The sequence below is a fragment of the Lynx rufus genome, unplaced genomic scaffold (genome assembly GCF_022079265.1).
Source record: "Lynx rufus isolate CCGP_SWC_20201006 ecotype Redwood Valley unplaced genomic scaffold, mLynRuf1.p SCAF_14, whole genome shotgun sequence".
Taxonomy (NCBI): Eukaryota; Metazoa; Chordata; class Mammalia; order Carnivora; family Felidae; genus Lynx; species Lynx rufus.
Genome location: NW_025814828.1, coordinates 49,436,056 through 49,463,317, shown reverse-complemented (window position 1 = coordinate 49,463,317; position 27,262 = coordinate 49,436,056). Strand labels below are relative to the sequence as shown.

Below are 27,262 nucleotides of genomic sequence, written 5' to 3'. Positions count from 1 at the left end.
ATTGAATTTCCATAGTGCTAGGACTCTGGGAAATGTTAGGCATGTTAGATCCCATTTAATGTGAGTTAGAATATATGCTATTTTGTGGGGCAGAAATTTCAAAACAGATTATTTAATATCACAAAGTGTTTAAATCTGCCTCAGGCCAAGTAGCTTTCTCCACAGCTAAAGCAGCCAACTATTTGCCAGCAAGAGGTTGCTTATTTCTAGTAAGAGGCTATTTCTTCCATTCCCCATTATTTCTCTTTCATTATTTATTAAGATAGAGATATCCTCAGAACCTTCAGTAGACTGAATATTAGCTATATATGCCCAAGACCATAAGAGTAATAAATCTGTGCTGTTTTTGGAAGGAGGGAATGAGATTTTCATGAAATATGACCAGAAGAGCAAATGGACCACAAAAAAGTTTCAATTCAGGGATCCATGAAAAGCCTCACATGACTGAATTTGGTTGGGCTTCCCACTGTCATCCTCTAAGCCACTAAGCATGCTTTACAAGTAACAAATAGAATTGCCTAAATTTAACTATGACATATAATCAATAGCAAACCTACTTAGAAAACTTGGAAACCTACTGCCTATAACTGGCCTTACTTTGTTTAATTTAAAACACACAGAAATAAGTCTGGCATTTTGGCTGATTTATTGGAGGTGAAGAGCACTCATAATTTTCTGGTTTCTCTAGAGACTTCCTCACCAACAGATTATCAATTATAGTTTTCTATATGTGTATGTGTAATTCCTGGTACTTGGAGGATCTGGAGATATAAATTTTAGATATATGTATAGTTCCTGATACTTGGAGGATCTCTCAAGCAATGGATGATCCTAAATTGGAACCTCACCTCAAGAAACATCAGAATTTCTCTCTCTTATTTAGGGATTCTTTTCACAGTCAGAATTGATTAGCCCTACTGGAATCTCCCAAGGATTGACTCAAAGCACCTTATCATGTACCCTAGATGCTGACAAAGGAATAAACCCTACACAGTAGGCACATATGAACAGTATCCTATGAGCTCACTCTTTGAGCTCACTATTCTAAAGTGAAACTAATTGGATACTGATAAACAATTTCATACTGAGACACATTACCTTTAAAGCACTCAAGGTAAACAATATACAAACAATATACATCATTTCTAAACTCAACCACTTGGAAGTAAACAAAACGTTAGTTGAAAGAGTCCAACAGTTGTAGAAGAGGTATTTCTTACCTCTTGTTCAAAGTAACAAAAAAAAATTCTTATCAGTCTTTAAGTTCATGTGGAAGAAAGTAGGTCTTCAACTATATTTAAATCTGATCATAAAATTGTACTCTACTGATCAAGAAATGCAACTCTAGTTCAAGTGTTTTGGGATCAAAGTATATATATTTTTTAGATGTTTATTTTTATGCAGGAGGGGCAGAGAGAGAGGGAGAGAAAATCTCAAGTAGGCTCCACACTGTCAGCATGGAGCCTAATGCGGAGCTTGATCCCACAAACTGTGAGATCATGACCTGAGCCAAAATCAAGAGTCAGACACTTAACAGACTGAGCCACCCAGGTTGCCCTGGATCAAAGTATATTATCTTTTTTTGGCCTTAGACTTTGCAAGCCCAAACAGGTTTCTAACTCTGAGACAAAAGAACATTACCAGTTTCTCAATTAACCCAGATTAATTAATTTATTCTGAAAATATTTATTGAGCACCTACTACATGCCAATCATTTTTTTGGTGCTAAGAATACAAGAGTAAACAGAATATTTTTAATTCTTTTTTAATGTTTTATTTATTTGAGAGAGAGAGATAGAGAATGCAAGTGAGTGGGGGAGGGGCAGAGAGAGAGGGTGATAGAGGAAAGGCAAACAGGAAATGATAAGGAAACCCAAAGATTAACAACAGCAAGAAGCTACTACCACAGCTACAAGGTTAAAGGAAAGAGTAGAGAAGATATTACAAATCCAGGAGCTGAGACATGTAGTACCACAAAGGAGACATAGCCACTGTCATGGACACTTCCAGAAGCTAGAAAGAGAGGAATACCTTGGTTTTTCCTCTGTCTTCTACTCTACCAACCAGTATCTCCTATTATTGGCCAAACCTAATAGGTAGCCAGTCACCAATGGAGATTAGGAAATGTAATTTACTGAGTCAACCTCCCCCATAATACAGAATGGAAAAAAAGAACGAAAATGGGATCTTTTCATAAATAGGAAAATGAAATACACAGTGTTTCAACAGCAAAGGTAAGAGGTTTAGAATAAAACAGATTTAGGCTTAAATCCTATGTATGGTTTAGCAAGTCAGTTAGCCTTCTTCTAAGCCTCAATTTCTTCATCTATAATACAGGAATAACAATACCTACCTCATGGGATTAGTATGAGAACTAATTAATATAATACACATAAAGCATGTGGCACAATAGCTGACATATCATACATATGTTTTCTATGAATAGTTACTATATATTCTTCTCCATATGAGTCTGTATAGGGATAAATTTTAATTCTTATTGTTATTAAATTCCTAACTTAGTGTCTGGTATATAGCAGGCATTCAGTAAAAGTTGGATTCTCTTTCCATTAACAAATATTTATTTGATCAAGTCTCACCTCCTGCCCCTTCCTTTCCATCTCCTTATTTCTCAGTGATACCTTATTTCTATAACATTCTCCATTCCTTTACAGTGTGGCTTCTGAGGGAGAAATAAACCAGGTAAATGCTTCTCAAACGTTACCCTTATAACCTAAAATGTGCTTGTTTTCAAAGTCAAATGAGCTAAAATTTCTGACTCAAAAAAGTTAAGAGAATATATGCTGGCTTAGATTGCACTGGATGGCCTCTGAGGCCTCTTCCAGCTCCTGGTATTCAATAATTTGCAGAAATTTCCATTATAGAGGCACTGAGGTTTCACTATCTAAATGAAGAGCCTAATTGTCTTTTCCTTATCTGCAGAGTATGTCTTTACACATTGGCCCCATTAGCAGCAACAGATGAAATCTCCAGGATGCTCCTCAGAACTGAACAAATTGAATTCACAGAGAAAATATTTTATGCCAATAAAGTTCTCAATTTTTCCATGGTTCCTCCCCTAGATTTTCTGAATTGGCACATAAAAAAGATCCCCACCCAAAAGTGTCCTTCTTACTTCCATATAAACCTATCAAGTAGAAGATTTGGATTGCTGGCTCTAATACATTTTTCTCTCATTCATGCTAATTCTGAGGACATAGAAGTGCAAACAGTTCTTTACTATAAATTCCTATAGCCTTCCCATATGCTTTCTGTACCGTGTCATCACATGGATATATATTTATAACCACATTCCAATTGTTTCAGGTGTGTGTGATTCTTCCGACATCTCACTCCCAACCAGCTCCTTAAGAGAAAAGACTGTTTTATTTATACTTGCACTTGCCATAGTATCTAAAATTGCCAGAGACGACAGATGTTACTAAAAGAATAAAGGAAACTACTCTAGGGTTTAAATGAACTAAAGATGGCATACTTGAAAACACCAGTCACAAAGCAAAAACTCCATTTTTGTTTCCCTTGTTACTTACATGAGTTCAATTAGCTAACTTAAGATTTTATGAAAATTCATTAATAATATCAAAATAAGGGGCATCTGGGTGGCTCAGTCAGCTGAGCGTCCAACTCTCGATTTCCATTCAGGTCATGATCTCACAGTTCATGAGATGGAGCCCCACGTCCAACTCTGTGCTGACAGTGCAGAGCCTGCTTGGGATTCTCTCTCTCCCTCTCTCTCTCTCTCAAATTAAAAAAAAATATTTTAAATAATATCAAAATAAAAGTATTACTAGATTCAAGTAGGAAATAAGATATTACTCTTTTTAAACTACTTTTAATCTAAATAAGTAAAGCAGCTGACTTCTTTCAGAAACTTCTTCATGGACAGGACAGAAACAACACAATTGCTCTAGATAGAATTCAGATGAAGAAATGGAAAGGCAGGGCACCTTCCTAGCTCAGTCAGTACAGCATGCAACTCTTGATCTCAGGGTTGTAAGTCTGAGCCACAGGATGGGTGTAGACATTACTTAAAAATAAAAACTTTAAAAAAAGGGAAAGGAAACTATGTGCCCAAGGTCTGTATTTATGCATTTACAGGAAAGTTGTGAGGTAGGGATGGATTACTCATCCATCTGCTTCCTGGTAGAAATATCCTAGCTGCCTAGGTTGGATGAAGAGATGAACAGGATAAATGGCTGTATGAAAATTTGGGGGTGTAGTGAAGGGGATAGGATGGATGTGAGGTGATCCATTTCGATAAAACAAGAGTTTAAATTGGTTTCTTACCCCACGGTACTGGCTTTCGTTGAAAATCTGAGGTGGCAGGGGGTACCCTGTGGCTGGTCGATTGTTTTCAGGTACATTTTCTCTCATCCACTTTCGATTCTCTTCATTGGCTGCAATGTCTTTTTCTTCAAATCCTATTTTGTTAGCTTCTAAAAAACCAAGCACATCTTGCTGTTTCTTCTTAATCTAGAACCCAAAGGACAAAGAAACTATATTGTTGAAAAAAAGATTTCGTTGTTTTTATTTTTCAAATTAAAAGCCAGTGTTTGTGAACTAGCTGAAATTAATTCAGACACGGATCAAGATTTGTGGTTTCACAGAAGATATGTAGCTTTTCTTCTTTATTATTTTGTTGTTAATGATGTCTCACAAGTGGATTGAATAGCTTTAAGTCTACAAATCCGTGTATAAACCTATTTTTTTTCTTTATCCAAAGAAAACTCCCACATCTAATGATGCAGAAGTGAGGCTAGCTAATGCATATCAATAACCTAAAGTGCAGTTAAATCAAAACTGAGTAGTGGGAAGCTTTGCTTTCTGATTATCTACAAGCTTTTCTTAGTTTCAGCCTCACAGAAAATCTTTCCAAATGACTTGAGATTATGTCCTTTTTTTTGCTTTAAATTTTATCTTTAATTTTTATTTTTGTATTTTTAAATTAAAAAGTCCATAATTATTATAGCTTCTAAGTGATTTTAGATCTTTCTCATGACAGAATAATTCTTAAAAATATATGCCTGCTAGCATTTTTCCAGTTCTTTTTTTTAATTAACTTTTTATTTTAATCCCAGTGTATTTAACAGTGTCATATTAGTTTCAGGTGATTCAACAATTCCATACATCACCCAGTGCTCATCACAAGTGCATTCCTTAATCCCCATTACCTATATCACCCATTCCCACCCCCCACCTCCCCTCTGGTAACCATCAGTTTGTTCTTTATAGTCAAGAGTCTGTCTCTTTGTTTGTCTTTCCCTTCTTTTCTTCCTTTGCACAACTGTCTTGTTTCTTAAATTCCACATATGAGTGAAATCAGAGGGTATTTGCCTTTCTCTGACTGACATATTTTGCTTAGCATAATACTTTCTAGCTCCATGTCCTTGCAAATGACAAGATTTAATTCTTTTTTATGACTGAATAATGTTCAATTATGTATATATACCACTTTTTTTCATTCATTTATCTATTAATGCATACTTGGGCTGCTTCCATAATTTGGCTACCGTATACCATAATGGAATAAACATAGGGGGTGCACTTATCCTTTTTAATTAGCACTTTTGTATTTTGGGGGTAAATAGTAGTGTGATTACGGGATTATAGGGTAATTCTATTTATACATTTTTGAGGAACTGTTTTCCCCAGTAGCTGCACCAGTTTGCATTTCCACCAACAGTGCAAAAGTGTTTCCTTTTCTCCACAACCTCACCAACACTCGTTTCTTGTGTTTTTCATTTCAGACATTCTGACAGGTGTGAGGTGACAACTGATTGCAGTTTTGATTTGCATTTCTCTGACAGTGATGTTGAGCATCTTTTCATGCATCTATTGGCCAACTATCTGTCTTCTTTGGAGAAATGTCTGTTCATGTTTTCTGCCCAGTTTTTAATTGGATTATTTTATTTTTGGGGGTGTTGAGTTGCATCAGTTCTTTATATATTTTGGATACTAACCCTTTATTGGATATGTCATTTGTAAATATATTTTCCCATTCAGAAGGTTGCCTTTTAGTTTTTTTTACTGTTTCCTTCACTGTGCAGAAGCTTTTTGTTTTCACGTAGTCCTAACAGTCTATTTTTGCCTTTGTTTCCCTTGCCTCAAGATATATATCCAGAAAAATGTTGCTATGACCGAGGTCAGAGATATCACTGTCTGTGCTCTCTTCCAGGATTTTTATGGTTTCAGGTCTCACATTTAGGTCTTTAATCCATTTTGAATTTATTTTTGAGTATGGGAAAAGAAAGAGGTCCAGTTTCACTGTTGCACGTAACTGACAAGTTTTCACAAAAAAAACCTTTTGTTGAAGAGACTGTCTTTTTCCAATGGGATATTCTCTCCTACTTTGTCGAAGATTAATTGCCCATATAATTGTGGGTTTATTTCTGTTTTTTTTCTATTCTGTTCTATTGATCTATGTGTCTATTTTTGTGCCAGTATCATACTGTTTTGGTCACTACACCTTTGTAATATAACTTGTAACCTAGAATTGTGATTCCTCCAGCTTTGCTTTTCTTTTTCAAGATTGCTTTGCTATTCAGGATCTTTTGTGGTTTCATACAAATTTTCAGATTGTTTGTTCTAGCTCTTAGAAAAATGCTATTGGCATTTTGATGGCGATTTCATTAAATGTGTAGATTGCTTTTGGTAATATAGACATTTTAATAATGTTTGCTCTTGCAATCCATCAGTATGGAATGTCTTTCCATTTCCTTGTGTCATCTTCAATTTCTTTCGTCAATGTTTTAGAGTCCAGAATACAGGTCTTTCACCACTTTGATTGGGTTTATTTCTAGATATCTTATTGTTTATGTTGCCATTGTAATTGGGGTTGATTCCTTAATTTCTCTTTTTGCTGCTTAATTATTAGTGTATAGAAATGCAATAGATTTCTGTATGTTAATTTTGTATCCTGCGATTCTACTGAATTCATGTATACCCTATGACTTCATGTAGTAGAGGCTAAAGGCTGGGATTGTGATGCCTCCTGCTTTGGTCTCCTTCCTCAATATTACTTTGGCTATTCGGGGTCTTTGGTGGATCCATACAAATTTTAGGATTGCTTGTTCTAGCTTTGAGAAGAATGCTGGTGCAATTTTGATTGGGATTGCATTGAATGTGTAGATTGCTTTGGGTAGTATTGACATTTTAACAATATTTATTCTTCCAATCCATGAGCACAGAAAGTTTTTCCATTTCTTTGTGTCTTCTTCAATTTCCTTCATAAGCTTTCTATAGTTTTCAACATTTCTAAAGTTTTCAGATCTTTTACCTCTTTGGTTAAGTTTACTCCTAGGTATTTTATGATTCTTGGTGCAATTATGAATGGAATCAGTTTCTTTATTTGTCTTTCTGTTGCTTCATTATTAGTGTATATGAATGCAACTGATTTCTGTACATTGATTTTGTATCCTGTGACTTTGCTGAATTCATGTATCAGTTCTAGCAGATTTGTGGTGGAGTCTAATAAATAAAATGAGGGTTGCTGGGGGGGAGGGAGGAGAAAGTGGGTGATGGGCATTGAGGAGAGCACCTGTTGGGATGAGCACTGAGTGTGTTATGGAAACCAATTTTATAATAAATATCATATTAAAAAAATAAAAGAAACTTGATTCTTGACATGACAGACAAGAAACTGAGGCTAGCAGGAGAGCAACTGTTTCTTCCAAGTAACAATTGTTCAGTGGCCCTGCTTTGTGTCTTTGGAGGGAAGGATACCTTGATTCTCAACCCTGACATGTGGACTGAAATAACTTCACATTCTTTGGGTGGAAGTGAGGGGTGTTTGCTCTTTTCAAAAGATTGATTTAAATTTTTGGACTGTGCCAGTGTCCACTTGCAAATGCTTTTATGTGCTGAAGAGGATACCAATAACCTTTTAACTCCAAAGTAATTTCTTGTTTACAGCAGAAGTGAGGCAGAACCTCTGTTTATCTTTGCTAGCCTATGGGATGAGAAAGATAAGGGGAATAACCTCAAGGCTGACAAGACACCTTTTCTTTTGTTAATCATCTCCGCTCTGGCCTGCTTTGCCTGCAGTGCAGTAGTCCATAGTCCAATTTCACCAATTTACCCGACCTGGCCCTATTCTCCTATGAAAGCAGCTTTCTGCTATAGTACTAAATTTGGGGTGCTTTCACTCTGAATTTCTAATATTATTCCTATGTATTGGGCATCTTTGCACTGTTTCTATTTCAGGACTTTGCTTCTCTCTCTCTACTCTTGGGGGCTCTGCACCCCCTCCCTATTTTGGGGTGCCTTTGCACCTCCTTATTCCTGGCACCTTTGTGCCTCCCTATTCTTGGGGTGTCTTTGCACCCCCCCTATTCTTGGGGTGCCAATTTGGTTTACCCAAAATCGGGTGTGAGCAATTTTATGACTTTGTATTTCTTTATGCCTTGTCAACCCATTGGTGTAAGCCCAGGGGATTCCTAAGCTTATTCCCCACACCGTTTGTACTTTTGTTCCAGTCAGGATTGAATCTCATAAGCTTCACAAGATTTAGAATATCTGGGCTCACAGAAGTTATGGTTCATCTAGCATAGAGAGATACTTTGGGTTATTAGAAGGTATTTGTTAATTATTCCCAAATTCACAGGAATTTCAAATTGTGGTTGTTTTCAGACAAGACTAGGAGATACATATTGTCTTATTATTTATTTCAATCAATCACAATTACCATTTATAAAAGGCCCATTAAGTGACAGCAGCCAAAGTATGTTTTTTACATGTTATTTCATTTAATATTTAAAAAATTTTAACGCTTTTTACTTATTTTTGAGAGAGAAAGACATGAGTGGGGGAGGAGCAGAGATAGAGGTAGACATAGAATCCAAAGCAGGCTCCAGTCTCTGAGCTGTCAGCACAGAGCCCGATGTGGGGCTTGAGCCCATGAGCTGTGACATCATGACCTGAGCTGAAGTTGGATGCTCAACCTATTGAGCCACCCAGGCACTCCTTCACTTAATATTTATAATATGCTATAAGGAAGATATTACCTCCACTTTATGGATTAGAATACTGAAGTTAAAAGAAGTAGGAGGAGCCAAGAAGGTGGAACAGCATGGAAGCTTTTGGTGTGTCTCCTGTCCATGAAATACAGCCAGGCCAACACTAAACCATCCTACACATCTATAAAACTTATTGGAAGATTAAGACAACAATATGCACAAGCTGAACCACAGAATTCAGCAGAAAGAGAAAAAACTCATTTTTATTTTCAATTTTTATTAAAAATATCTGTCTTTAATTTTTATTATTATATTTTTTACTTTTGTGTAAATTTTGTCAAATTCTACTTTACTTCCATCATTTTAATTTAGTCTACTTCAGGGTACTCACCTTTTCAAATTTTCAAACAATTTCCTTTTTTCTTTCCTTTTCTTTTTTTCTCTTTTTCATTTCTTTTCTTTTTCTTTTTTTTTTTTAACGTTTTTATTTATTTTTGAGACAGACAGAGACAGAGCATGAACGGGGGAGGGGCAGAGAGAGAGGGAGACACAGAATCGGAAGCAGGCTCCAGGCTCTGAGCCGTCAGCCCAGAGCCCGACGCGGGGCTCGAACTCACGGACCGCGAGATCGTGACCTGGCTGAAGTCGGACGCTTAACCGACTGTGCCACCCAGGCGCCCCTCTTTTCTTTTTCTTGAATGCAGAAAGATAAAAGCTTCATTTTTACTTTCAACTTCTTTTAAATATATTTTTATTTAAATTTTATTACTGTATTTTTTGCTTTTATGTAATTTTTTTCAAATTCTATCTTACTCCCATCATTTTATTTTAGTCTACTACAGTGTATTCACTTTTTCAAATTTTCAAATGATTTCCTTTTTTCTTTTCTTTTCTTTTTTCTTTATCTTTTTTCTCTTGTTCGTTTCTTTTCTTTTTTCTTAAATACAGAAAATGAAAAAATTCATATTTCTTTTTAATTTTTATTAAAAAAATTTTTCTTTTTTTCTACTATATTCTATACTTTTGTGTATATTTTTTTCAAATTCTATTTTACCCACATCATCTATTTTAGTCTACTTTAGTGTATCCATTTTTTCAAATTCTCAAACGATTTCCTTTTTTTTCTCCACCCCCCCTTTTTTTCCCTCTAATCTGTCAGACCACTTTCAACACCCAGACCAAAACACACCTAGGATCTAGAATAATCTTTTTGATTTGTATCTGTGTGTGTTTTTTTAATTTTTAATTTCAATATTTTTTTAATTTTAATTTTTTTATTTCAATATTTCTACCTCATTGATTCCTTTTATCCCTTCAAAATGGCAAAACGAAGGAATTCACCCCAAAAGAAAGAGCACGAAGAAACGACAGCCAGGGATTTAACCAACAGAGATAGAAGCAAGATGTCTGAACCAGAATTTAGAATCGCGATAATAAGAATATTAGCTGGAGTTGAAAACAGATTAGAATCCTTTACTTCAGAGATAAAAGAAGAAAAAAAAAGCCAGAATGATATTAAACATGCTATAACTGAGCTGCAATCACAGATGGATGCAGCGGTGGCAAGGATGGATGAGGCAGAACAGAGAATCAGTGATAAAGAGGACAACTTATAGAGAATAACGAAGAAGAAAAAAAGAGGGAGATTAAGGCAAAAGAGCACTATTAAAGAATTAGAGATATCAGTGACTCATTAAAAAGGAACATCAGAATCATAGGGGTTCCAGAGGAGGAAGAGAGAGAAATAGGGGTAGAAGTGTTATGTGAGCAAACCATAGCGGAAAACTTTGCTAACTGCAGAAAGACAGACATCAAAATCCAGGAACCACAGGGGACTTGCATTAGATTCAACAAAAACCAACCATCAAAAAGGCATATCATAGTCAAATTCACAAAATACTCAGGCAAGGAGAGAATCATGAAAGCAGCAAGGGAAAAAAAGTCCCTAACCTACAAGGGAAGACAGATCAGGTTTGCAGCAGACATATCCACAGAAACTTGGCAGGCCAGAAAAGGAGTGGTGGTATATATTCAGTGTGCTGAATCAGAAAAATATGAAGCCAAGAATTCTTTATCCAGCAAGGCTGTCATTCAAAATAGGAGAGAGAAAAAGTTTCCCAGACAAACAAAAATTAAAGGAGTTTATTAACACTAAACCAGCCCTGCAAGAAATTTTATGAAGGAGTCTCTGAGGGGAGAGAGGAGAAAAGATGAATATATATATATATATATATATATATATATATATCAATAGCAAACAATATATATCAAAAGCAACAAAAGATTAGAAAGGATCACAGAACATCACCAGAAACTCCAACTCTACAAATATAATGGCAGTAAATTCGTATCTTTCAGTACTCACACTAAACGTCAATGGACTCAATGCTCCAATCAAAAGACATAGGGTAACAGAATGGATAAAAAAACAAGATACATCTATATGCTGTTTACAAGAGACCCACGTTAGACCTAAAGACACCTTCATATTGAAAGTAAGCGGATGGAGAACCATCTATCATGCTAATGGTCAACAAAAGAAAGCCAGAGTAGCCATACTTATATTAAACAATCTAGACTTTAAAATAAAGACTGTATCAAGAGATGCAGAAGGGCATTATATCATAATCAAGGGGTCTATAGATCAAGAAGACCTACCAATTGTGAACACTTATGTGCCAAATGTGAAAGAACCCAAATATATAAATCAATTAATCACAAAATAAAGAAACTCATCGACAATAATACCATAATAGTAGGAGACTTCAACACTCCATTCACAGCAGTAGACATATCATCTCATCAAAAAATCAACAAAGGAACAATGGCTTTGAATGACACATTGGACCAGATGGACTTAACAGATATACTCAGAACATTTCATCCTAAAGCAGCAGAATACACATTCTTCTCCAGTGCACATGGAACGTTCTCCAGAATAGACCATATACTGGGACACAAATCAGCCCTAAGTAAGTACAAAAAGATTGAAATCATACCGTGCATATTTTCAGACCACAACACTATGAAACTTGAAATCAACCACAAGAAAAAATGTGGAAAGGTAACAAATACTTGGAGACTGAAGAACATCCTACTAAAGAATGAATAGACTAACCAAGATGTTAAAGAAGGCATTAAAAAGTGTATGGAAGTCAATGAAAATGATAACACCACAACCCTAAACCTCTGGGATGCAGCAAAGGTGGTCACAAGAAGAAAGTATATAGCAATCCAGCCCTTCCTAAAGAAGGAAGAAAGATCTCAGATATACAACCTAACCTTATGCCTTAAGGAGCTGGAAAAAGAACAGAAAATAAAACCCCAAACCAGCAGAAGACAGGAATTAATGCTATTGAAACCAATAAAACAGTAGAACAGATCGATGAAACCAGAAGCTGGTTCTTTGAATGAATTAACAAAACTGATAAACCACTAGCCAGTTTGATCAAAAAGAAAAAGGAAAGGACCCAAATAAATAAAGTTAAGATTGAAGAGGAGAGATCACAACCAACAAAACAGAAATTAAAAAAAAAATAGTAAGAAAATATTATGAGCAATTATATGCCAATAAAATGGGTAATCTGGAAGAAATGGATAAATTCCTAGAAACATATACACCAAAAGAGAAACAGGAAGAAATAGAAAATTTGAACAGACCCATAACCAATAAGGAAATTGAATTAGTAATCAAAAATCTGTCAAGAAACAAGAGTCCAGGGCCAGATGGCTTTCCAGAGGAATTCTACCAAATATTTAAGAAAGAGTTAACACCTATTCTCTTGAAGCTGTTCCAAAAAATAGAAATGTAAGCAAAACTTCCAAACTCTTTCTATGAAGCCAGCATTACCTTGATTCCAAAACCAGACAGAGACCCCACTGAAAAGTAGAACTATAGATCAATTTCCCTGATGAACATGGATGCAAAAATCCTCAACAAGATATTAGCCAACCGGATCCAACAATACATTAAAAAAATTATTCACTACGACCAAGTGGGATTTATACCTGGGCTGCAGGGATGGTTCAATATCTGCAAAACAATTAACGTGATTCATCACATTAATAAAAGAAAGGACAGGGGCACCTGGGTGGCTCAGTCGGTTAAGCAGCCGACTTCAGCTCAGGTCATGATCTCGCGGTCCGTTAGTTTGAGCCCCGCGTCAGGCTCTGTGCTGCCAGCTCTGAGCATGGAGCCTGTTTCAGATTCTGTGTCTCCATCTCTCTGACCCTCCCCCGTTCATGCTCTGTCTCTCTCTGTCTCAAAAATAAATAAACGTTAAAAAAATTTTTTTTAAATAAAAAAAAATAAAAGAAAGGACAAGAACCATATTATCCTCTCAATAGATGCAGAGAAAGCATTTGACAGAATACAGCAACCTTTCTCGATAAAAACCCACAAGAAAGTAGGGATAGAAGCATCATACCTCGAGATCATAAAAGCCACATATGAACAACCCAATGCTAATATCATCCTCAATGGGGAAAAACTGAAATCTTTCCCCCTAAGGCCAGGAACAAGACAGGGATGTTCAATCTCAACACTGTTATTCAACATAGTATTAGAAGTCTTAGCCTCTGCAATCAGACGACACAAAGAAATAAAAGGCATCCAAATCATCCAGGAAGAGGTCAAACTTTCACTCTTTGTTGATGACATGATACTCTATATGGAAAACCCAAAAGATTCCACCAAAAATCTGCTAGATCTGATCCACGAATTCAGCAAAGTTTCAGGATATAAAATCAATGAACAGAAATCAGTTGCATTCCTATACACCAGCAATGAAGCAATAAAAAGAGAAATCAAGGAATCAATCCCATTTACAGTTGCACCAAAAACCATAAAATACCTAGGAATAAATCTAACCCAAGTGGTGAAAAGTCTATATGCTGAAAACTATAGAAAGCTTATGAAAGAAATTGAAGACACTAAGAAAAGGAAAAAGATTCCATGCTCCTGGATAGGAAGAACAAATATTGTGAAAATGTTGACATTCCCCAAAGCAATCTATATATTGAATCCAATCCCTATCAAAGAAACACCAGCATTCTTCACAGAGCTAGAACAAATAATCCTAAAATTTGTATGGAACCACAAAGACCCCGAATAGCCAAAGCAATCTTAAAAAAGAAAACCAAAGCAGGAGGCATCACAATCCCAGACTTCAAGCTATATACTACAAAGCTGTAATCTTCAAGACAGTATGGTACTGGCACAAGAACAGACACTCAGATCAATGGAACAGAATAGAAAACCCAGAAATGGACCCACACACGTATGGCAACTAATCTTTGACAAAGCAGGAAAGAATATCCAATGGAATAAAGACAGTCTCTTCAGCAAGTGGTGCTGGGAAAACTGGACAGCGACATGCAGAAGAATGAACCTGGACCACTTTCTTACACCATACACAAATATAAACTCAAAATGGATGGAAGACCTCAATGTAATACAGGAAGCCATCAAAATCCTTGAGGAGAAAGCAGGCAACAACCTCTTTGACCTCGGCCTCAGTAGCTTCTTACTCAACGCATCTCTGGAGGCAAGGGAAACAAAAGCAAAAATGAACTACTGGGATCTCATCAAAATAAAAAGCTTCTGCACAGCAAAGGAAACAATCAGCACAATTAAAAGTCAACCGATAGAATGGGAGAAGATATTTGCAAATGACATATCAGATAAAGGGTTGGTATCCAAAATCTACAAAGAACTTATCAAACTCAACACCCAAAAAACAAAGAATCCAATGAAGAAATGGTCAAAAGACATGAATAGAAACTTCTCCAAAGAAGACATCCAGATGGCCAGCCAACACATGAAAAAATGCTCACCATCACTCATCATCAGGGAAATACAAATCAAAACCACAACGAGATACCACCTTACACTTGTCAGAATGGCTAACATTAACAACTCAGGCCACAACAGATGTTGGCGAGGATGCAGAGAAAGAGGGTCTCTTTTGCATTTTTGCTGGGAATGCGAGCTGGTGCAGCCACTCTGGAAAACAGTATGGAGGTTACTCAAAAAACTAAAAATAGAACTACCATATGACCCAGCAATTGCACTACTAGGCATTTATCCACACGATACAGGTGTGCTGTTTTGAAGGAGCACATGCACCCCCATGTTTATAGCAGCACTATCAACAATAGCCAAAGTATGGAAAGAGCCCAAATATCCATCAATGGATGAATGGATAAAGAAGATGTGGTATATATATACAATGGAGTATTACTTGGCAATCAAAAAGAATGAAATCTTGCCATTTGCAACTATGTGGATGGAACTGGAGGGTATTATGCTAAGTGAAATTAGTCAGTCAGAGAAAGACAAAAATCATATGACTTCACTCATATGAGGACTTTAAGAGACAAAACAGATGAACATAAGGGAAGTTAAACAAAAATAATATAAAAACAGGGAGGGGGACAAACAGAAGAGACTCATAAATATGGAGAACAAACTGAGTGTTGCTGAAGGGGTTGTGGGCAGGGGGATGGGCTAAATGGGTAAGGGGCATTAAGGAATCTACTTCTGAAATCATTGCTTCACTATATGCTAACTAATTTCAATGTAAATTTAAAAAAATAAAAAAATAAATTTAAAAAATTAAAAATAAATAAATACATAAATACATAAATACATAAATACATAAATAAATGGGGGGAAGAAATAATTACTATAAACACCCAGTACTCCACGTGGTGAAATTGTTGTAAATAAATAGTAGCTTCAAAAAAAGACTTGGGCAAATCTGAACTTATCCACGTAGCATGTAAAGTCTCACCAGCATGGATTACAAATTCACTTCTGAATTTTATAGAAAGGTACAGAATAAAAAAGAAGTGGGACAGCAGTGGGGATTGGGCTAATGGGAACTTGAAGAGGTAAACTAAAAAATAAAAGAACTTGGGGTGTTTCTATAAATCAGTCCCCAAGAGGGGCGCCTGGGTGGCTTAGTCAGTTAAGTGTCCGATTCTTGGTTTTGGCTCAGGTGACGATCTCACGGTTCATGAGTTCCAACCCTGTATCCATTGGGCTCTGTGCTTACACTATGAAGCCTGCTTGCTATTCTCTCTACCCCTCTCCTTTGGCCTCTGTCTCTTTCTCTCAAAATAAATAAACTTAAAAAAAATAAAATGACCTTATATTCACCTTCAGACATGACATTATTTTGCATTCAAAAAGAGATACTGACAGTACTATTTTAGAAACACATTAAGAAGAAAATGAGTGCAGATTTGACAGACAACAGCTAGAAATGTTTGATATTCCAATTATTGTTACAAACAATAAAAATGACTTCATTTTACCCCTGGAATTGTAACATCACAGCAGTGAAAATTTTATCTTTTCTCAGAGAATGTATATTTTCACATTACTAAAAGCTTATTTAAGAGAATATTTTTCATAGGGTTTCCAGTCTAACTTTACATCTCCAATTGTACCTTTTTTTTTTTTAATCCAAATGACTATCTCACATGCACAGTCTTTTTACCTTTACTCAGCCACATTAGAATGGGCCTTGGGGCTGGAACACTTATGAGATAAAGATCCCAAATAGCCTGTGCTTGAATGGCCACCTTGTGTGGATATCTTTCTTGTTTCATGTTCATTGAGTATTCTTTTGTCTTTTCTTAAAGCATGTACTTTACATGATACCTGGTCACCCCCACTGTTACATCTGTCTTCCTTAGGGAGAGGACAGTGTTCCTTCCACTATGGCATGAAAGGGATATGCATAAGGAAATTCACAAAGAGGGGTGCCTGGTGGGTTCAGTCAGTTAAGCATCTGACTCTATTTCAACTCAGGTCATGATCTCACACTTTGTGAGATCAAGCCCCACGTCCGACTCTGCACTGACAGCACAGAGCCTGCTTGGGCTTTTCTTTCTTCCTCTCTCTGCCTCTCCTCTCCTCTGCTCTCTCTCTCTCTTTCTCTCTCTCTCAAAATAAATAAACATTTTTGAAAAAAAGAAACAAATCACTATGAGAGATGTCCTGGCCCTGGGTAACCAACACCCACCTTTGAAACTGATCTTTTTCTGTCTGTTTTCTATGTTTAATAAAGCATTGCTGCACCCCCCCCAAAAAAAGAAGTAAATTTACTCAAAGTCACAAAGCTAGTGCCTGGCAGGGCTGGCATGCAAACTTAGATATCTCTAACTCCAAAGCTTAAATTAGTACACTACAATTCCATATCCATCTTCATGACATCTTAAATAGATTAAAAAAAGAATTATACAAGGTTAACAATCTCTTACAAAGAGCAACAACACTTTTTGATGTGTTCTTACTATATAATTTAATGCTAAATTCTACTTACTGGACTATAATTTTGCTTCCATTATCTTCCAAATGAGTATGCACACAATTTAATCAATCTCCACATCATTATGAACAAAAAGTAACTAGAATACCCAAATCCAACATTAGGATCCTTTGCTGCTTGAAAAAGATTAGTGCTGGATCCCTGCCTAGGTAATGTTAGGGGCTACCATTCAATCAAGCATGGTAGCTACACTTCTGGTGAGCATAGGATAATGTACACAGAAGTTGAATCACTATGTTGTACACCTGAAAATACTGTAACATTATGTGTCAACCATACTCAAATAAAAAAATTATTAAGAAAAATGTAGTTTCTAAGTACATACTGGGCCTCAAGGCCATTGTTCTTACCCTGATACAAGTAAAAATAAAATAAAATACATATTATTTATGGTCTCAAGAAATTTATAAATTATAATCATAGGATTATAAATTCCATACTAACAGATAATTTAAGCAATGGAAACTAGCCGGCCCTTAATCAAAGTCTGGCCTCTTTCTGCTGGATGTAAGTGGGTGTATTAGGGCTGGGGTAATAAGGGGAAACAAAAGGACAGACTTCACTTTAGGGTTTGCTAACAATGGGCTGCAGAATTTTATATGAACTAGGTTCCTGTCTGCATTGCACCAAGTGTAATCTAACTCCAAAGTTTAATATAATAATTATTACTTATTAAGGTTTTTTATGGGCCAGGCATTATATTAAGCCCTTTACATCCTTATCTTTTTTTCACATGCTTATCTTATTTTGTTTCCACAACAGTGTTATGAGGCAGCTGCTATTATTTTCATTCCATATTCACAGATGAAGGAACTAATGCTCAAATGGATTAGAAACTTTCTTCAAAGCACACACTTGCCCAAGATTTGTATGAGTGAAAAGCACCACTTAAATACTAAGCATGATGAATAACAAAATAATGCACTACCACACTTGTTATCTCATACTAATTATACTGTCAACTTAATGATGGCTCTTTGAGTGAAGAGATGGTTCATATATTTTGTATCATTCTTACTTCCAAAGCTTGGCCTAAAGTAAGAGCAATAAAACCATTGATTGTTTCAAAGGTTTTATACACAGGGTATATTTTTCTAGATAATCCCTTTAATCCTTTCCCACTCTGAAGTTCTGTGATAATGAAACAAACATGGCACAAGTAGTAAAGCCGTTACGGAACTTTAAGACTTGATAAGAAAAAGTTACAGTGAAGAAGCTGTTATTCATATGAACCCAGTGCCTATATATATATATATATATATATATATATATATAAAGTTCTCCATTTAAAACTGTCACATATTTGAACAAATAAAGTGTGAAGTTAAGAACATTCCGAAGTGCTTCCACAAAAGTGTCAGTGACTTGTGGCCATAGGTAGCTACAGGAAATTAGTGCTAAGGGGGAAATAGGGTAACAGGTATTTTAGACTGTTCTGGCTGCTTTGGGAATGCCATTAAAGCAAAAATTTTGCTTGACACAAATCACATTGTTATAATCAAATATCAAAGCTAAATATTTGTGACAAGTGCGAGTTTAACATATGTGGATCTTATGTTCCAAAATAATTCAGACTAAGTTTGCACTAAGAATTTAACAATAAACTATAACAATAAACTATCAATCTATTCCAGCCTCCACTTCCCTGCTCCAACCACTTATCATTATCAAGCTCAGTACAAAGAGATTTCAATCTTCTTTAGGGGAATTTTATTAGAATAAAGGAAATTTGGCATATGAAGAGGTATTTTATAGTTAGCAAAAATGTTCTCTAACTCACCATCTCTTTATGCAACAAATTCTGGCCATAAGGAAACTTAATTACACAAATGACGGCTTCTTCCTAAAGCCACACTTCCTGCAAATGCTACAGGGCTTCTAATTCTGGTCAGACAGATTCTCCAGGCAGCCTTCCCATATAAGGATAAGCAAAAACACAGAAATCCTCCAACAGGCTAATGTAAGGTCACAAGGCAGGCATATGAAAACCAAATATGGTAGCTAAATTCTCCAGCTCACAACAGATACTTAAAAAAAAGGGGGGGGTCTGTAACCACCAACTCCAAACTATCAGTACCTGAATCATAAAAAACTAAATAATCTGTTCTTATTACTGTAGCAGATGACAAATATGAGCCAATATACTGGGTACTACATTAGCTCCATCTTTTTATTCTTTTCCTTTTCAACTATAAGAAAAGCTACTGTGAAATGTGCTGCCAACATGGACACATTCAACAACAGGGTATTGCATCTGAAGAAATAAATTAATTAAATCTGTCCCTGTACAGAAACTAATGTAGATTTCTGAAATATCTCATGTGAATAGCTTCTGCCCCATTGTAGGGGAAGGCACTATATTGCACTATGACCAAGAAAAATATCCATGTAAGTGACATCCTTTGGTACTAAGGATAAGTCCTGAGGAAATCATTTTCCTCACTTGAACTCCAGGATAGAACAACATCTTGAGATCTGGTCCATGGCCATAAAGAAAAGATAATTTCCCCTTTGCCCTACCAAAACCACTACAGCAGTAATAGCAACAGTTAAGATACTGTCTGTCCAGTGATCATAGAATTTCAATTAGAATTATATGCCTTTACAATTTTGAAGGCTGGTTAATTCAGTTAAAGTCAAATAAAATTAGAAGCATTTTGAGAGTGTGCATCAAAAGCCATGGAAACATTCATGTTCCTTGATCCAGTAATATCACTTCTGAATTCCTAGTTTAAGTAAATAATGCAAAAGAGGATAGAACTTGTGCCTAAAGAGTTTATGCAATGTTTTGGTGTGTTTTTATTGTTGTTGTCATTTATTTATTTTTTTAGCAGTGGAAGATTAAAAATTGCCTGCATCAAACTATTTGGACTTGGTTAAGTAAACAATGGTGTGATCATTCAAAAGATTGCTGAGTACAATTGAAACTGACCACTGTATGATTATGTAGCAACAAGGAAAAACATTTATGGTATAAACAGTGCAAAAAGAAGTCTAGAGAATCATGTATTTGCTATGAATCCAACTTGTGACAAGGAAAACTGTGTTTTTTAAATATCAGATAGGAATTCAAACACAATTATTATTACCTCTTATACAGATAGTAGGAGTGCTATTTCTTTACAACTTGCTCAGGAGACTGAGTGGTGTTAGGATCATGAGATTATGGGGATTCCCTTGCCAAACTTTTTTAGTGGTGTTATAATGCTTTACACACGTTAAAAAATACTTCAAAAATCAATTTATGTATATAGAGCTCTTAATAAAAGCAGAATAGTATAATGCAAAGACAATAGAGTATGGAACTTGTGGCAAACACACTGTCATGGGGCTCCATTATCCTTACCTCCTAGGATTCACTCCCTTGTATAATCCCTTCCCCCGGAGTATGGAAATGAACTGTTTCTTGCTTCCAATTAACAGAATATGGCAAACGTGATGGAATGTAACTCTAGTGATGATATTGTAAGGCTTGACCTTTCTTGCTAACCCACACTAGAGTTTCTCTCTCCTTTGTTACATATGAAAAAGCAAGCTGTCATGAGTACTCCAGCCTCAAGGAAATTAATTCTGCCATCAACCATGAGCTTGAAAGTGGATTCTTCCACAGTGGAGCCTCTAGATGACAAACCAGTCCTGGTTGACACCTTGATTTAGGCCTTGTAGAGAACCCAGCTAAGTTATGCCAGATTCCTTGATGCACTGACACTGTGATATAGTAAATGTGCACTGTTTTTAGCTACTAAAATGATAGTACTTTGTTACATAGCATAGAAAATTAATACAAGACCTGACTGACTTGGGTTTGAATTTGTATCCTACATTTCTTAACTGTGTGACTAAGCATATTAATTAAATTTTCTGAGTCTCAAATTCCTCATTTATGAGGTGAGAGTAATAGCATTCACTTCCAAGAATGATTATAGAAACAAATATAGATGAGAGAAGCAATGTACCTCTCATACTGCCTACAATAAAATAGGCTGGATTGTAAACAATAAGCTCTTTCATGGATGGAACCTTGTCTGTCTTGCTCATCATGTTATCCAGTACCCATTATCATATCTTACCTATAGCAGGTGTTCTATAAATGTGTAACAAGTGAGAAAATAAATAAATAAATAAATAAATAAATAAATAAATGCAAACTCTCAAGGAATGGTAGCTACCTATTTTAAATATTCATAAAGAACCCTTGTTCTCAAGTTATTAAAAACAATGAATTACACCATAGTACATCAATCCTATTACAATACAGTCCTTCCAGAGCTATATAGTAAGGGATTGCCGATGAAGAGCCAGGCTCTAGAATCAAACTTATGAATATTGTATTTGCACCATTCAATGTAACTTTTTGATAAGCAGCTATCAATATCAATAGAAATTGCACATGAGGATGATAAATAGGTGTTTAAAGCAGATAGTGTAGTCACTAGGTAGTCACTACCAGACAAATGCTTTGTAAAGTGCCGGGATGACACCTCAACATTCAAAACGTCTAATGACTTCCCTCACTCATTTGCTGGGGCGCTGAGAAGCAAGATGGGCTGTTAAGCACACACACCCAGCAAATGTTTGAGGGGCCACTCAGACTTTAAAGTTCTTCCTAAAAAAAAAACCTTAAAAAGATGAAACTGTTTACTGCATCACAGTAAAATTCCAGAAGTGTTGTGTATAGAAAAAGTGTCAAAGTAAGAAATTTTATCTGATAATATCCATAAAAATGTCCTTCTAATGTAAGAGAGTCTAATAGAAAGTTGTCTGATGGTTATATATTGCCAAACAATACATTTCTTGAGTCTTAGAGTAAATTTTCATTCAAAACATCCTGCCAAGGATGCATGGCTGATGCAGTGGGTAGAGCATGTGACTCTTGATATTGGGGTCATGAGTTCAAGCCCCATGTTGGGCAGAGAGCTTACTTAAAAAAAAATTCCTGCCAAATTATAAAACTGCTCTTTTTCTTATATTGGTTACTTTATCTGGTATCTATTAAACTGCTCCAAATGTGAAATAATTACCACTCCCAAATGACAGATAAATCTGAAGCAGTAGAAAAAATTCCAAGGTTAAGTCAATTTGAACCACGAACCCTATACCCATGACACTTAGCTAGTGTTCACTATAAAAGTCCACCAACATTTAATTCCTTTAAAAGGGGAAGGCCATGGGGCACCTGGGTGGCTCAGTTGGTTAGGCGACTGACTTCGGTTCAAGTCATGATCTCACAGTTCATGATCTCGAGCCCCACATCAGGCTCTGTGCTGACAGCTTAGAGCCTGGAGCCTACTTCAGATTCTGTGTCTTCCTTCTCTCTACCCCTCCCCTGCTCACGCTCTGTGTCTCTCTGTCTCTCAATAATAAATAAATGTTAAAAAAATTTTTTAAAAAGGAAATAGACCAAAAAAAATGTGAAACAATGAGTAACGAAGTCACTGAATTAATCTCTGTAAGCCCCCCAAAATCATTCTATGAAGAAGACCAATAACACTCCCAAATAAAAAGACACATGCAAATTCTCATGAATGCAATTCCTAATAACTCTAGGTTGAAAGAAAATGATTTATCCACTTCCCTGTACCTTTCCAAAGGTAAAGGTAACTGCTTTTGCATATGTACTACTGCATTTTCAATCAGGTAAAACATCTCTTTGCTGTGACCAAATTCTGTCTCAGTACAGTAAGAATATTTTAAGGCAATGGCTTTTTCAAACTAGAGAGTAGTATTGTGGTGACAACAGAAAGAGAAGGAACAAAATAGAATGATTTAGGAAGGTTTGGTCTATTGCTAATGACATTCAAATAAGAGAATATCTCCATTGTCCACCATCAAATGTGGGAAAAAAACACAATATTTTTGCATGTTGTTCAAATTCATGGAAATGGTACAAAATGCCCCCTATAACTTACTCAAATTCAATCTATTTACCTTTAAAAATTACCATTCTATTAGATGCATGATAATAGGACATAGCAAATCTTTGTACACACACAATATCTGAGTGGCTTTCACAAATAATTCTATCATACTTTTAGATCACAGAGTCAGCTATCAAAACAATGAAAATTTTGTATAATTAAACAGCATGGTTTATTAATGTAATATAATCAGACAAATAGGCCTGACTTTATTTTTTTTACACACTGAAAAAAAAATACAGCCACCCTCAGTTACGGTCTAATCAAGGTAAAGAATATTTTATTTTATTTTATTTGAGAGAGAGAGAGCACTCAAGTGGGGTGGAGCAGGAGAGGGAGAGAGACAATTAAAAACATTCTTTTTAATGTTTATTTATTTTTGAGAGAGAGAGAGACAGTGTGAGCATGGGAGGGGCAGACAGAGAGGGATACACAGAATCCAAAGCAGGCTCCATGCTCTGAGCTGTCAGCATAGAGCCCGATGTAGGGCTCAAACCATGAGATCATGACCTGAGACAAAGTCAGAGGCTTAACCAACTGAACCATCCAGGCACCCCCGGAGAAAGAGAGAGAAGCTTAAGCAGGCTCCATGCTGAGCCTGCTGACTCAATCCCATGACTCTGGGATCATGACCTGAGCTGAAATCAGGAGTCAGATGCTAAACCAACTGAGTCACTCAGGTACCCCCAAGGTCAAGGATTTTAAGTAGTGTTACACAAACATATGATTATTTCAATATATATTTTTTGCCCTTTTAAAGGAATTTTCAACAATCTTTACAAAGAAATGTATATTATTAAATGTTGTTTAAAAATCTAAAAGTTGCTTATATGACTATTTAAGTTCTCCAGGCTCAGTTGGTAGGCAATTCTTTGTCCAATTACCTTCCATACATGTAAAAAGTATGTCCTTGGTCACCCTCTCTGGATCTTCCTGGGAAAATAACTGCTAACCAAATACAGAGATAAGTAAAGAATCCTGGGGGCACCTGAGTGGCTTGGTTGAGTGTCTGACTTCAGCTCAGGTCATGATCTCGCTGTTCATGGGTTCGAGCCCCACATTGGGCTCTCTGCTGTCAGCAAGAAGCCTGCTTTGGATCCTCTGTCCCCCTCTCTCTCTGCTCCACCTCGCTCACATACACATGTTTTCTCTCTCTCAAAAATAAATAAACATTAAAAAAATCTTAGGAAAAAAAATCCTGAAAGGGATTTCCAGTAAGAGAAAAGAAATACCCAACCTACAAGGAAGACAAATAAGTTTAGTAGGAGATCTCGACACAAAAAACCTGGCAGGCCAGAAGGGAGTGGCATTATATATTCAATATGCTTAATGGGAAAATATGCAGCCAAGAATACTTTATCCAGCAAGGTTGTCATTCAGAAAAGAAGGACAGATAATGAACTTCCCAGGGAGTTGGTGACCACTAAACCAGTCCTGCAAGAAATATTAAAGCGGACTCTTTGAGTGGGAAAAAAAGACCAAAAGCAACAGACTAGAAAGAAACAGAGAAAAATCTCCAGGAACAGCGAATTTACAGGTAATACAATGGCACTTAATTCTTATCTATCAATAATTACTATCGACGTAAATGGAATAAATGCCCCAAATACATAGGATATCAGCATGGATAAAAAAAAAAAAAACAAAAAACAAGACTCATATAATATGCTGCTTAAAAGAGACTCATTTTGGACCTAAAGACACCTCCAGATTGAAAGTCAGGGGATGGAGAATCATCTATCACGCTAATGGATGCCAAAAAAAAAAAAAATGTGAGACAGGAAACCACCAAAATCCTAGAGGAGAACACAGGCAGCAACCTCTTTGACCTCTGCTGTAGCAAGTTCTTACTAACATGTCTCTTGAGGCAAGGGAAACAAATGCAAAAATGAACTATTGGGAAATTTTGACAAGATGAACAGCTTCAGCACAGCACAGGAAACAATCAACAAAACAAAAGGCCACCTCTGGAATGGGAGAAGATATTTGCAAATGACATATTACATAAAGGATTAGTATCCACATTCTATAAAGAAGTTATCAAAAAAAGTTATGCACACCCAAAAAAATATAAGTAATCCAGATAAGAAATGGGCAGAAGACAAGAGCAGACATTTTTCCAAAGACATAGATGGCTAACAGACACATGAAAAGATGCTCAACATCACTCATCATCAGGGAATAGGAATCAAAACCATGAGATGCTACACCACACTTTTCCAAATGGCTAACATCAATAACACAGGTAACAACAGACGTTGGCAAGGATGTGGAGAAAGGGGAACACTTTTGCACTGTTGGTGGGAATGCAAACTGATGTAGCCACTCTGGAAAACAGGATGGTGTTTCCTCAGAAAGTTGAAGATAGAACTACCCTACAGCCCAGCAATTGCACTACTAGGCATTTACACAAAGGATACAAAAGGATACAAAAACATTGATTTGAAGGGGTATATGTACCCCAACGTTTATAGCAGCAGCATCAAAAATAGGCAAGTTACAAAAAGAACCCAAATATCCATTGACTGATGAATGGATAAAGATGTGGTGTGTGTGTGTGTGTGTGTAGTAATATTATTCAGCCTTAAAAAAGAATGAAATCCTGAAATTTGCATCAATATGGATAGGGTAGAGAGTATAATGCTAAATGAAATAAATCAGTCAGAGAAAGACAAATACCATATGATTTCACTCACATATGTCATTTAAGAAACAAAACAGATGAACATAGGGGAAAGGAGGAAAAGAGAGAGTGAAGCAAACCATAAGAGACTCTTAACTATAGAGAACAGAGGGTTGATATGGAGGGGATGGGTGGGGGGATGGACTAAAGGGTGATGGGTATTAAGGAGTGTACTGTTGTGATGAGCATTGAATGTTATATGTAAGTGATGAATCACTAAATTCTACAACTGGGACCAATTTTGCTATATATGTTAACTAACTAGAATTTAAATAAAAACTTGAAAAAGAAAGAAAACAACTGCTAACCATATCCAGCTGATGATGAATCCCTAGAATAATCTTTACACCTAAAGGGCAGCCTATGACTTCAGAAAGCAAACACAAAAACAAAAGAGTAAATAAAACCCTTTCAGACTACATTAGCGGTGGTGTGTTTTTTTTCCCTTTTAGTTGGTGAAGTGATAATATTTCATTAGGAAATTAAACACTTTCCTTTTAAAAAAATTTAATGTTTGTTTTTGAGAGAGAGAGAGAGCAGGGGAGGAGCAGAGAGAAAGGGAGACACAGAATCTGCAGTGGGCTCAAGATTCCAAGATGTTAGCACAGAGTCTGACGTGGGGCTTGAACTCACAAACTTGGAGATCATGACCTGATCTGAAGTCAGAGGCTTAACTGACTGAGCCATCCAGGTGCCCTTAAACACTTTCCTTTTAAGAGAGTATGGCAATGTAGAGAATTCTGTATCTTGGCCAAAACAAATTCATTTGCCATAGGAAAAAATAACTAGACTGAAGTCTTAGCTGACCAGTGTGCCCCAGGTGAACATTCCAGAGAAAACTATGAATGTATTCCCAGACTCGAGCCAATAAACCATATTCCAAACTGACCAGCTGAGAATAATGGTTATATGTTACCTGATTAGTTAAATAAGACCAGGATCAAGTGGTCCAAGAAGTTAACCAATAGTAAACTAATGTTGCTAAACAAAATCGGCTTGGGCCATGCAGTTCTGTGGGTTTATTAGTGAGTTTCTGTGCAATTTAATTGCTACCATTGTTATTTGGATTATGACTGTCAAGAACAGCATGAACAGCAATAAAAACTACTGTCAAGAATTGTGAAAGATCTGATATTTTTATCCTACTTGCACAGTAACAGATAAGACTGCCATAGTTTTAAGAATGGTGGCAGAAAACATGAGACTTCTCCATCACAACAAGAGTAGTATCCAAAGTATCAGCATTTTCTTTTACCTTTTCCCTATTCCTTAATTCCTTTATGGTGACACAGGAAGCCATGTTAGAGAACCCAGGTATTTTATACAGAGCCATACACAAATCTTCAC

At 36.2% G+C, this 27,262-nt stretch overlaps 1 protein-coding gene across 1 annotated transcript in view; it reads right to left on the bottom strand.

Moving 5' to 3' along the window:
• Nucleotides 1–27,262, bottom strand: part of SH3BGRL (SH3 domain binding glutamate rich protein like) — an 84,712-nt gene that overhangs the window by 8,568 nt on the left and 48,882 nt on the right. Inside the window, exon 2 of the mRNA XM_047076282.1 lies at nucleotides 4,309–4,494. Coding sequence (XP_046932238.1) covers nucleotides 4,309–4,494 — 186 coding nt within the window. The remainder of the gene's footprint in view (nucleotides 1–4,308; nucleotides 4,495–27,262) is intronic.